The sequence below is a fragment of the Eublepharis macularius genome, chromosome 12 (genome assembly GCF_028583425.1).
Source record: "Eublepharis macularius isolate TG4126 chromosome 12, MPM_Emac_v1.0, whole genome shotgun sequence".
Lineage (NCBI taxonomy): Eukaryota > Metazoa > Chordata > Lepidosauria > Squamata > Eublepharidae > Eublepharis > Eublepharis macularius.
Window position 1 is genome coordinate 69241932 of NC_072801.1, and position 13614 is coordinate 69255545.

The 13614-nt window shown below is 42.3% G+C and overlaps 1 protein-coding gene across 1 annotated transcript; it reads right to left on the reverse strand.

The window, feature by feature from the left end:
• Window positions 1–1536: 1536 nt before the first annotated feature.
• LOC129339685 (vomeronasal type-2 receptor 26-like) lies at window positions 1537–12058 on the reverse strand. The gene is made up of 5 exons (XM_054994264.1): window positions 11886–12058; window positions 9042–9327; window positions 6831–7685; window positions 2759–2885; window positions 1537–2456 (listed from the first exon to the last, which is right to left on the reverse strand). Exons 1-5 carry the CDS (start codon window positions 12056–12058, stop codon window positions 1537–1539), a joined length of 2361 nt encoding a protein of 786 aa, XP_054850239.1.
• Window positions 12059–13614: the final 1556 nt, after the last annotated feature.

Sequence of the window (13614 nt, forward strand, 5' to 3'; positions counted from 1 at the left end):
CACACAGAGAGTGGAAGGGAAACCATTGCAAAAACTGCCTGAAGGAAGGATGATTGACATGCTGCTCACCCCTTTCTATGATTGGTCAATGAGAAGGTAACACATTGGATCTGACTGTATTGTTAGAAGAGAGATGAACCTTGGAATCTGACCAGGGAGGATCAGACTGAGATTCCTCTGTGTTAGGAAAAGAGGGAAAAAGTTGGCCCTAACTGGGGCAGCTTGAGGTTGATGAAAAGGTTTTAGTTGATGATCTAAAGCCAGCAATAATTTTACTCAGAGAAGATAGAACTGGGAGCATGTGATTGGCAGATGAAGTAGATAGTAAGGAGACTCCCCTTCAGCCAAGAGAACAGGAGAAGAATAATTCTGGCCCAGTGTCTGGGAAGTGGGTTCTGGCTCTGAGGAGGACCCTGGGTCTGGTGTAAAGGTGAAAAAGTGCTGTATGGAAGTCAGAACACCTAAGCTGTAAAGTGAAATCTTTGAAGAAACCTTGTTAAAGTAACCTAAGTCTAAAACGACCAACTTCTCACTTTTAAGATCTGTGACTACTAAAACCAAGCTTTAAGATTATTGTTGCAAATGCTTGTGAAGTATTCTGTTTTCCAATCAAAGCGTACCTCCATTTTTCTTTCCCTGAATGTTTAATAAACATGAGGGTCCCTTTTGCACTTTACTCAACCTCTAGTGCCTTTTCATTTGAAGAAGATTTGGGCTCTTGCTTCTCTCATTCTAAATAATTGGACTGGGATATAGGACAAAATAGGTTTTTAAATGTGGGACAAAAATACCTTTGAATTACACCCAGAGACTCACTACCAGAGGCTGACCAGCTACAGGAAGCAATCTGACCATTTTGGAGGGATAACCTGCTTCCAGTGGGGGACACAGTAGGGCTTACATTGTAGCACACATCAACCATAGGCTGCAATTTTTTAAAATAAGATTTTATTTAAAGAGATAAGATATTAAAATAAGAAGTATAATAAAAGATTATACAGATACTAGATGAGAAATTTTGTTGAGACTTATGCAATCCTTAATAAATAATACATTGAATAGTTTTGAGAGTTAAAGGAGTACATTTGAATCTATATTGACCTAGTAAATAAAAAAACATTCATATCATACCTAAGCACAGATGCATCATCATGATTCTCCTTCCCTCTTCTTAGTTAGTTTTAGTTATGCAGGCTTCTATATCAGTTAATTTCTGCCTAAGTAATCAAAAAGGCCCATTTTTTCCCAAATTCAGCTATCGGTCTATTAGATAAATAGGCAGCCAGTTTAGCCATTGATGCTTATTCATAAATCTTATGTCTTCACTCTAACACATCAGAACAGGTACCTGTTTTCCATTTGCTGCTGGCACCATGTAATGGAAAAAAATCTCCCTGTTCTTTTCTAACATTAACAGTTAGGATATTAAATTAAGAGGCTACTTTTAAGATTTAATTCAAATTTAAGAATAAATAGCACGCACATAGATGAACAATTCTGTGCATATGAATCTCTCTTGCTGATTTAAGATGAAATTTAACTTGAGTTGATTCTGTAATTCTTCCTGCTTATTAGCTGCTCCCTCTTGTTCAGTTCGGGTCTCAACATAATAATGTAGCATTTAGGGGAAAAAATACATCCCAGTAACCCTCCACTGGAGGCTAAAATTGAAAAGACCTCCACGGCCACCATGTCTTTCCCCTTGGTGCTCAGGTAAGTTGGAATAAAAGATAACCAGACACTGCAAAACAACAGCATGCTGAAGGTGATGAACTTGACTTCATTGAAACTGTCAGGTAACTTCCGAGCTAGGAAAGCCACAACGAAGCTGACAGTGGCCAGAAAGCCCATGTAGCCCAAGACAGAGTAAAACATTTCAACAGATCCTTCATTACATTTCAGAATATTTTCTTCAATCTTGGAGTGCATGTCCAAATCTGGGAAGGGAGGAGAGGTTGTCAACCACACAGCACAAATAGAGGTTTGAATAAATGAGCAAGAAAGAACAATGGAGGCAGCCAGTCGTTTGCCCACCCAGTTTCTCATCCTGGATCCTGGTTGGGTAGCCATGAAAGCTAAAACCACTATGATGGTTTTGGCCAAGACGCAAGAAACAGCCACTGAGAAGATGATGCCAAAAACGGTTTGTCGAAGAAGACATGTCACTTTGTTGGGTTGGCCAATGAATAAGCAAGCACCAAGGAAGGAAAGCAGGAGAGATACAAGGAGAGTGTAGGTGAGTGTCTGGTTGTTGGCTTTAATTAGAGGAGTATCTCTATGCTTAAGGAAGATTCCGAGTACTAAAGCTGTGATGACAGAGAAGAAAAGAGCCATCATGACCAAAGTCATCCCCAAGGGTTCATTGTAGGACAGATATGTTATGTATTTGGGAATGCATAAATCTCGGTCCTTGTTTGGATAACGATCTTCTGGACACTGTGAACATTTGTCCATGTCTGAAAAGGAAAATGTGCTTTTTCAGTACCTGGCAACTCTATTTCTAGCCCATTGAAGAAATTCTACTTTAATATTATAAATATCTAAATGAGGGCTTTCTTGCTCGAGATCTGACAGAAAAACCTTGTTAGGATTATGTTTGCATCAAAATAGCCACCTGTTCCAGGAGGTAGGATCTCCTATCACGAACCATGGTTGTTATTATTTTTTTTTGCATTAGAAACATTACTTTCATGCCTTCTGAACTCATACTGGATACCCCTAAAGTACATATTATAAACACTTTTCATAATGTTTTTACCTCTCTGGTTGGAAATCTTCCCTTCTGGACATGGAACGCAATCATAGCAGCAAAATGGTTTCCCTTCCTTCTTCATCCTAGTATAACCAGAATGACAACCTTTATTGCACACTGAAAGGGGCCGGGTCTGGAAATAAAAAGAATCGGGAAATCTGTTATTATTTAGAATTCATATTAGAGGAGTATGAATATGGGGAAGAGGCATGGTATATCCTGATATCGCTGGATCTGGGAAGCTAAGCAGGGTCAACACTTTCCTTGGCAATCCTTGGAAGAGTTGGATTTCTCTGCAGAGGAAGGTGGTGGCAAAAAAAGATGGGCACGATCCGCATTGCGATTGAAAAAACCCACGATAATGGCGATCGTGCGACTGGGACCTGGCGGATAGTGCTTGGCCACGGCCAATGATCCAGCGATCGGGGGGGGGGGGGCTGTATCGGAGCTTGATCGGGGTGATCGTGCTCGGATCGGGAAGCCAGACACTCAGGCGCCAGTAATCTATTCCTCTGGCAATGGAGCCAGGGGAATGCCTGAGCTGTGTTTGCCCTTCTTCTGTCGCCCTGAAAACCCGAATGGAAGCCCAGCCTTCCTTGATTAGCAGGGCTTCCTTCCAACCACGGAGCAGCAAAGCAGTCACCAGTTGGAAGAAGATAGCCAGGGGAGGGAGGGGGGGAGGGGGTGTTCTGTAGCCATGGGCACTCCAATCTCACCCCTGCAACCCCTGATAGGCAGCTCTGACAGCCAAACACAAATGGCCAAACAAAAACACAGATGCTGCCGGCATCAACCACCATTCCTGTATTGCTGGGAACAGCGGGGCGCCCCTCTGCTTTGGCCTCCATGATCCATGGATCTGAAACGGGAGATGATCGGTGTGGATTGCTTATTTGGGATCGTTGCCGGCGCTGATCCACGATCAGCTGGATCGTTAATTCATATTGGATCGTGCCCATTTCTAGTGGCAAACCAACTCTGCTCCTCACTTGCCATGAAAACCCTTGATGGGCTCTTCATGAATCCATTGCCACATGGAGTCACTCACATGCATAGTCTTTATGAACTGATATTGGCAACGCACCATGGGAGTGTTTTTATCAAAGGTACTAGTATGCATGGACTGTTTAGACTATGTCTGGAGTTTTTGTCTGCATCATAATATGGGCACTTCCTCAAAGGTAAGTTGCGTTTTCTACATGTCTTCCAACATGTAGGGAAATTTGCCATATTTCTCTGCCCTTTGATGAAATCGATTAGCTTTTCTTGGTAAGATTTGCTCTTTCTTTGTTAATTGTTTGCTACTGCTATTTAGTTTTTCTGCTGTGTACTTTGCCTTTTCTCCTTGCTAAACTTTGCAACTGGAATAAAAAAAAATGCCTTGCTGGCTTTTACTCAAAGCTTATGTAGATTTATTCAGGAGTTCTTCTGTGCAATTAATGTATATCACATTACAGCTTTATACATCAAAAATGCTTTAAGAGCATGGAGTTTCAAAACTGCCAGGGAGAAATTTCCATTTGGAAGTCATGGGCTGTACGGACATCACACAGACAAAAAAAAAAGATAATCAGAATGCAGAAATCCTTCAAATTCCAAGAAATTAACCACATGGGAATGCTTAGAACATAACCTGGCATACCTGGGTATAGCCACGGATCCTACCTTATTAAACCTGCTCGGCCACACAATGACATCCTCGTCAATGGTGAATATCGTTTCTGGAGGAGCCTTTGGGTCTACCTTTCCCACTTTGATTCTAAGGAAGGACAAGTTGTCAGATGTGATCCAGTTGATAATATCAAACCCAGCCAGTAGTTGACCCTTTGGGTCGAATGCAATCTCTTCCCCACAACTGTTGTTGAAGGAGACCCGTCTGAGAAAGTGGTGCAGCTAAATAGGGGGAAAAGAGAATTTTAAGGATTTTCAAGAAAAGATACAGACAAGCATGCTTTAGGGTAATTTTTCACACTTGTGCCTTGTAGCCAATGTAGTCCTTCATGCAGCCATCGATTATCAGTAGCTAAGCACACCATCATGCTGGGCCTTGTGCTGTATTGTTGCAATGATTGTGACAGATTAGGTTTCAAGGACATAAAGGGAGATCTCAAGGTGCCGTTTTGTTCGTACAATGAATCTGAGAGCCTTAGGGCAACTAGAATGCACAGAAAATATAGGAAAATAAATGGAGCCCACTTAAAATGGATAAAAACAACAGCTGACTCTACCCAATCATTCACTACTGCAGCCTCCCATTGGGGGAATGAGCTTCTTGATGAGGTCAGAAATGCCCCCCCCCCCCACTTTGCATCATTCCATTGAAAGTGCAGAAAGAAATGCTCAGGGGGGAATTTTCATGAAGGAAATGGGGACAGTAATATAACCTTATTCGTTCAGGAGGGCACTTTGTAAAGGGCGTTAGATTGTAGTCCAGTTCACTGTTTATTGTATGTGTTTCTTTTTTTGCAATTTTCTCTTATACTTCTGTAATCCCTTTTCTGCACTTCTTACATCATATCATATCTTAATAATTTTTTGTCTACACTGTTACCATGCTCAGTTCAAGACATTGGTTATTACACACAAAGCTTTTCAGTGCCTAGTTCAGCATATCTCCTTCCCCATGTTCCTCCACGGCAGCTTCACTCATCTGAATAGGGTCTCCTGAAGGTGCCAGCCTGCACATGGGTGAAACCAGCAGCAGCCCTTACATGGGCTTTCTCTGTGGTGGCCCCTACCCTGTGGAATGGCCTGCCTGAGGAGGTCATGAGATCCTCCACTCTCCTGGCTTTCCAGAAACGATGCAACAACTTATCATTCAAAAAGGCTTTTTACTCAGATAGGAGGGCGGTATGGTAGGGAGGAAGTCTCAGATGCTTCGCTAATAAGTTAGGGACCATATACTTCACTACTGTGTTGCCTTACATATGATCTGTTGCTTTAAATATGTACTCCTATATACTACCTGTACTTCATGTTGTCTAATGTAAGTCCTAGAATTGATTATGTTCTGTTTCATCCATTTTTCCGCTGTGTATTGGATCCTTTCTAATGCGATGTCTTTGTAAAATTGTTTTTATTTAACCTATGGCATTGTTTATGGAAATGTCCTTAATACTGATTGTTCTAATCTCACACTATGAAATCCACCTTGAGTCTAAGGGCGAAGCTACAAGTGACAAATGACACTTGAACGGCAAGTGTATTTCTCCCTGTTCACTTGCCCTCCACTCAGTCCACTTGCCATTCAAGTGTCATTTGTCACTTGTAGCTTGGCCCTTAGTGAGAAAGGCAAATTTTAAATGACATTAAATAAATAAATAAATAAATAAATAATCATATTTTCTATGCTGTCTGATTACATTTTTAATATTTATGAGTCTGCTTGAAGTTTCAGCAAGAAAAGCAGGGTATGCTGTACACAGATTTTCCGACTCTCATACAACAGGGCCACAGCTGAGAGCCCCGTGGCACAGAGTGGTAAGCGGCTGCACTGCAGTCCAAGCTCTGCTCATGACCTGAGTTCGATCCTCCGGTGAAAGCTGGGTTCAGGTAGATGGCTCAAGGTTGACTCATCCTTCCATCCTTCCGAGATTGGTAAAATGAGTACTCAGTTTCCTGGGGGTAAAGTGTAGATGACTGGGGAAGGCCATGGCAAACCACCCAGTTACAAAAAGTCTGCCAAGAAAACATGATGCAACATCTCCACATGGGCCATTAATGACTCAGTGCTTGCTACCTCTACCTTTACATAAGGGCAGGGCCATTGTCTTCTATTTGTTTTAAATGATCAAGTCTAATTGTCATGTCTAAATAGCTATGGAATATCCCTTCTTGGGGTTAGTGTTGACCACAGCCCTCCTCATCAGGTTTTATAGAGCTTTCTTCCTGATGTGCATTGCACATCGAAGGGTTTTTTTTGTGGGGCGGGGGGGGGGGGGGTAGAGATTTTTAATAATGTTCTGAAAAGGTAAAGGTTGCCCCCGGTGCAAAGTCCTGTGCAAAACTCTGAGGTTTTGAAGTGAAAATCATGGACCAAAGTCTTGTTAGAATGTCAGTTGACTTTGAAGTGAGTTACCTGATACAGCTCTTGATCTACAGGTTTCCATCTGCCTCTCCCCATCATTGCTCTTTGGTTGAATGTTGAGGACGGCATGGTTTTCAAAGCATGTGCTACAGCAAAGACAGCATTGTAAATGCTATAGCTGTGGCCAGTCATGCTCATTTCAAAAACAGACACAGGAAGAGCCTCCAGCTTCTCTTCGCCAGTGCAGGCTCCCTCAACTGTCTCATCTCCCTCTGAGTCGGATAATAAACAATTAAACGCCTGTTGCCAGAAGTCCCTGATGAAGCCATCTTCTTTATGTGAGGCAGGGTTTCTCCTCTGAAGAAATCTTTGGAATCCCTGGGGCTGCTTGGAGTGAATTGCCAAAGATATTGCACCGTGCATGAAATCAAAGTCCCAGGCCCTTTGAAAGGAAGCGGATGTGAAATCCATCTCAGCCGTCATAATCCAAATTTTTGTCTTTACTGATATATCTGCAAATTCTGAGTAGTGGATCAACATTCTCAAGACCATTATTGTCTCAAATTCACCATGTAGGACCACTGCAGTGGCTGTGCTTCTCATGACAGCAATATATGTTTCAGCTCCTTCAGCCATCACTTTATCGAAGTCATTTGAAAAACGCATTCTGGGGAATATTTCTATAAATTCAACACAGATTTCACTCTGGGAAAACATGGGGACCACATTCTGTACAAACCTTTCTGCATTCTCCTCATTTAGCGAAATAATACCAATCCATGTCCAGCTGAAATATTTCAGTAAGTGGAGAATTGCCTTATATTGAAGGGCCTCATTTGGGAAAATTGGCTGGAAACTCATCCCTTCAATGTGATTATTAACCACTGAAGAGTAACCATATATTAGCTATAGAAAATAAAGGGGGGGGGGGGAAGAAGCAGGAAGAAGAATGATTTTTCCCAAAAAAATATTACCCAGAATATATATATTTTTCTAAAATTATGCTTATCAAACTTTTAAGTCACACATTATATTAAAGTGGATGTAGATTTTTTTTTGTGTGGCTCCTTCCTCACCAGCACCTTGAACTGATTGTCTGACAGTGTGATTCTTATTCCCCCAACAGATACCCTGTGAGATAGGTGTGGCTGAGAGAGCTCTGGAAGAGCTTTGACTGACCCAAGGTCACCAGGCTAGTTTCAAGTGGAGTAGAGGGGTATCAAAAACAGTTCTCCAGATTACACTCCTGCCGCTCTTTATTGAATATCCAAGAAAACCAAACAGTTGTTGGGGATGAGAATAAGGGAAAGACTAACAGAGATTGAGGATGGAGAAAGAGAGAAAGTAAAATTATGTGTGTTTCTGTGTATATGCATGTATGGGGGGGCACTTAGGCTCCTGTCTCACTGGTGCCCCCACCTGACAGTCTGACATCCTGCCAGCTCCCCAGGTAGCTGTTCTCTGGCCTGAGAAAGGCAGGGAAGGAGGTTGCACCAACTTGTTCCTAATCCTGCCCTGGATGTGTCAGCAAACTCCAACTGTCTCTCCCTACAATTCCACCTCATCCCTCACAGGAACCTGCCTTTGAAGGATTTCCCTTGCCCTGTCTCTCTGGGTCTTCTCCCAATCCTAACCCAGCCTCCCTGAGTGGCCCTTCTCCCAGCCTATCTGATTGGAAGGCAAGGTAGACTCCGCGGTCTCCCATTCCCACCCTCTCAATCCCAACCAATGGTGAGATATTTGCTTTGTTCTCTGCCTGCCTCATCCCTTGTACTTCTGAAGACTCTCCAATGCTCCCCTGGCAGTTTTGAGGTCTCTGATTGCCTGGCTCATGCTATGGGCCTGGCTGAGGCTGAGCCTCCTGGGAAACTGCAAGAGAAGGGTAAGTCAGCCGGGTGGCTGACTTATGCTTCTCCGGGGTTGTTCCTGGGTATCTGCTGCTACTGTCCTAACAGTGAAGGTGGTCTGGATTTCTGTAGAGGCACCTGCAGCAGAGGTACTGACAGAGGTGGCATTGCAGGGTCTGAGGATGGTGCTTGCTCTTGCAGGGCTGGTGGGTGGGTGGGGGATAGACAGGAGGATGGTGTCACTGGATATTAGCAAATGATAATGAAACAGCAGCCAGTAATTGCATGTAATAAGTCTAAATAACCTCAAATATTCTTGGTCAGGATTGGATTTTGCCTATTTTAGCTATGCAACAACTAAAAGGGAAGAGATAAGCCCAGATACTTATAACGATTTATTCTCCATATATCTTACCATTGGAATCTTGTAAGAACATAGGATTGTGGTGAAATTGATATCAGAGGATGGTCCTCCGATGACTACTACTGGAACATATTGGGCATCACACTTGTAATTGGGGATGAGTTTCCCCTGGGTGGATAAAAGCTCCAATGAAGCGAGGTACGTCCATGTTGTACTGAAGCGACTGTTGTAGATGTTAAAGCCCAGGGTGACATTCAAGTCCATCAGCGGATTTTCATTGATCTCTTCTACAGCAAATGCCAAGGCTAGGATGTGCTGATAGTTTTGAGTCAGTACTCTGCAATGAGAGTGCCATTCTGCGTCACAGTAGATTTGTTTCGGGATGTGACATCTGCTACAGGACTTTCAAAAAAAGCTGTGTGTGCAGTCTTTCTCACACACAGAGTCTTTATGTTTTATGTCTGACCGATGACTTAAAATGGTTTTATGTACCAGCCTGTCTCCTTTCTGAGAAGTATAGTCTGCATGAAATGTTGGAGAAGGCCAAAGCCAGAATGGGCACAAACAGCAATACGAACAAAAAAAAGTACGAGCAGCCCAATCTGCTGTTCGTGAAAAAGCTGTTTGTGAGACCACATTCTAAATGAACAGGTGGTCATTGCAAGCCTTGTTCATTGCTGTTCGTTAAGCCATTGCTGTTCGTCAAGTTCCAGGGCTGCTGCCAGGCTCTGGGGCAAAGCTATTATTTTTTATTGGTACCTTTCCTGGTGTCTTCTCAGGTCAGGTTTCTGGGAGTGGTGCAGTAGGGATCTTGACCAAACTTGGGTGATGGCTGGAGGAGAGCCTGCTGGCCCCAATGAACATCCAACCACGAACATGTTCATGAACAGGTCATGTTCATGGTTGTTTGTGAGACCCTGTTCATGGATGCTAACGAACAATGAACATCATGTTCCTTCCCCCCACCCCCCGCCCTGTTCGTGCCCATCTGTAGCCAAATTCATCATAATGTGGATACTGGCAAATAGGATCAGAACGTAGCAGCCTCCAAACTATCCTGGGAAATCAGTTTCTAAAGACTGCAGAATCTGTAGTCTTGCCAGTAGTTACAACTCCTGTTTACTCTTCCAACCCACCTTGAAGACTTATGAATCTAAGGCTTTGATACCACGGTTGCAACGCCAGCAATGAGGAGAATAACCCCACACAATGTAGCTTCTGATACTGAAGGAGGTTGATACACCTACACCATTTACAGGATTTGAGGAATATAGGAATTCCTTCATGGGCAACCTAGGAGCTGCCCATGAAGGAATTCTTGGAAAGAATGATGGAGGGCTGAGGTTATGTGAAGACTGCAGCAACTGAATAATAGGGAGTGATTCATTGATCATATTGTTTCCACTAGCAGGTTGAGATAGATTCAGCAGATAGAAAGAAATTGGCAACTGTTACAAGGGTTCTCTTAGGTTCAGCATTTGGATGGTCTAATTCAACCCAAACATGCTCATAATACTAATGATATGAGAGCTAGCTATTTTTCCATTGATTGTATGTCTTGTGTAGTAAGACAAGATGAAATGAGAGCCAATTTGGTGTAGTGGTTAAGACTGGCAGGACTCTAATCTGGAGAGCTGGGTTTGATTCCCCACTCGTCCCCTTGAAGCCAGCCGGGTGACCTTGGGTCAGATCCAGCTCTTTCACAGCTCTCTCAGTCCCACCTACCTTACAGGGTGATTGTTTTGAGGACAGTAACTTTGTAAAGTGATCTGAGTGCGGCATTAAGGTGTCTTGAAGGGCACTATAACAACTGAATGTTATTATTATATATTATTTGATCATTCCATTCAAGAGCACTAAAACAGAATATTGTTTTCAGGCAGTCTATGCCATTGATAAAACCAGTACAATATCAGCTTCCTAAAGGAGTCGTTTCTTATTCAGGAAATGTGATTTATTCATGTAGAATCACTCCAGACCCAGGCAAAAATGGAAGGAATATAGTGCAACTCAATTCCTACAAATGTTGGAGAGGCACATAATTTTCTAGGGTTTTCATCATTCCATAATATATACCCAATGTATTTAAGATATATTTATTCTGAACCTCTATTGTTTACTGGAAAGGGAGTTAAATTTGTCCAGACTGATGGCTGTCAAAAGTTTCCCAGTAATTAAAATAGAAATTGATTACTGGTTTAATAATAGACTTTCTGGATGTACAAGAAAATCTTGATTTTTACAAACAGATTCCATTTAATTGGGAGAAATCCAGAATTCCAGTATTTCTCCAACCGCACTCCCCCATTTATTCTAAATGTTCCATAATAATAAAATGGGTGGCCAATGGACATCTCAGAAGCAACCAACAGCCAAGGTAGATGCAATATTCCATTTCAATTGGGAAATTCTTAAATAAATATTGGTATTCCTCAGCAAAGGAATGCCACTTGCATGAACAATGAAAATTCAAATACTGGTGCTGCTGCTATTATTGCTGCTGCTATTGTTGTGGGAAAAGCAGGGTTCTTGAAAGTGAGGTGTCATGTTGGTATTCCGCTACCATATGTACATATGTGCTGTCAAGTCACAACCAATGTACAGCCAGCCCACCAAAGGGTTTTCAAGCTATGTGAGAAGCACAGGTGGTTTGCCTTGGCCTTCCTCTGCAGAATCTTTCTTGGTGGTCCTCCATCAAAGTACCAACTCTGGTTAGCTTCTGAAAGCCAGTGAGATGAGGCTACACCATACTCCCTTCCCAGTTCTATTCCTACACCACAATGAAGGCTAAATCTCATCCATAGTACTGACCTGTTTGATAATATCAATAAATGATAGTTGGTCATTTCATCTGGAGAGGTAGTTAAAAAGGAGCTACCAAATCCAGCTACTTACATGAGCTCATCATTTGTTTCCTGGTGAAGATGTTCTTTGAATGTTATCACATCAGAAGAGATGTAGATATGAGATATAATGCCGCCAATGATGAGGTCTCCTGGCTGATAATACTTGTGAAAGAGGGGCAGAGGCTTGGCAACAGGACAGTTATCGAAAGGAATCTGACACATTACCTCAGACAGCAGCATTAATAACAACATGAAACATGCCACCATGCTGTGTGATTTCTTCCTTCTTTTAAGACCCCCGTTCAAATGTTCCAGTAATGTCTTTTGTATGTCCCTAGGTGATACAGCCTAAACTGACTGTCCCCTCACTTTATTCGATTAAAGCCTGGATGATATATTATAAAGCATCAAGGACCAAATGGGTGGAGCCTTGTCTTTTTACACCAATTGTAAATGGCAGGGTTATACTAATAGCATATCTCAGTCTTAGTTCTTTGTTTTAATCATGGAGACCTGAATACCGTCGGGATTTGGAAAAGAAATAGAAATAATGATGACAAATTATATAATTATGGGGTAGGCAAAACACATAATTATATTGACCATGTGTGACAGTGAAGAAGAAAACATGTCGATGTTTTCTTGGCAGAAGACCTCTCTGCCCTTCCTTGGGGAGGCAGCCATGAATACATTGATGTAGCAGATTGGGGAATACATTGATGCAGACATTGGGGAAGAAATTGCCACAAAACTTGAGTTTGTTTCAAACTTATTTATGTGTACTATTGCTTTAAAACTTTTGCTGCAGTTCAATATTGGACCTCCCCCCAAAACCTGAAGGTTATCTTTCTTATGATGTAAGAAAGTATGAAGCAAAGTATGATGTATGAAGCAAATGGCAAGGGTTGGGGAAGAAAGAATATGATGGGACATCTAGATAGTGTGGCTAGCCATTTCTCAAGTGCGAACAAGGGTCCTAGCTTCATTACCAACTTCGAAAGCCATGCTATTGAGGCCATCTAGATAGAATCGAGTTAGTTTATCATGGTAGTCTAGAGTGAAGATACTTTTTCTCCAGTCCATACTTAAGGAACAAATAGTGTTACAAGCCAGGCCAAGGCCCAGTGTTCCTGCTTTGCTAAGGAGATATCACACAGGCCTTCATATATCAAGCTTGCCTTCATATATCAAGCTTGCCTTTAATTCACCTATGACTCAGGGCTGGGAAAGCCAATCTCTTCTCAGGAAGGAGAAGACATAAAGAAGCCTGGGCATAGCTACTTGCTCTGTCACCCTGTGATGTTCGGAGAAATGGATGTTTTTCTAGCCTTTAGGCATTACCATAAAACCAGCTTTCCATGGAGTCTGGGAACGCTTGTCTTAATTCACATGGGGGTGAGATTCTTTCTTTCTTTCTTTGGCCAAATCCACATTACCTCCACGCATCCCGGTGTTGCACTAAATGTCCGCTAAACACCCGGAAGTACAGCGTCTTTCAAGTGCAATTTCTGAATCATGCTAGAAAGACGCTATACTTCCGTGTGTTTAGCGGACATTTAGTGCAACACTGGGACGCGTGGAGGTAATGTGGATTCAGCCTTTCTTTCTTTCTTTCTTTCTTTCTTTCTTTCTTTCTTTCTTTCTTTCTTTCTTTCTTTCTTTCTTTCTTTCTTTCTTTCTTTCTTTCTTTCTTTCTCTCTCTCTCTCTCTCTCTCTCTCTCTCTCTCTCAGCAAGGAGGAAGTTATTGTGTTTGTCTCTGCCTCCTGTGTCTCTGTTT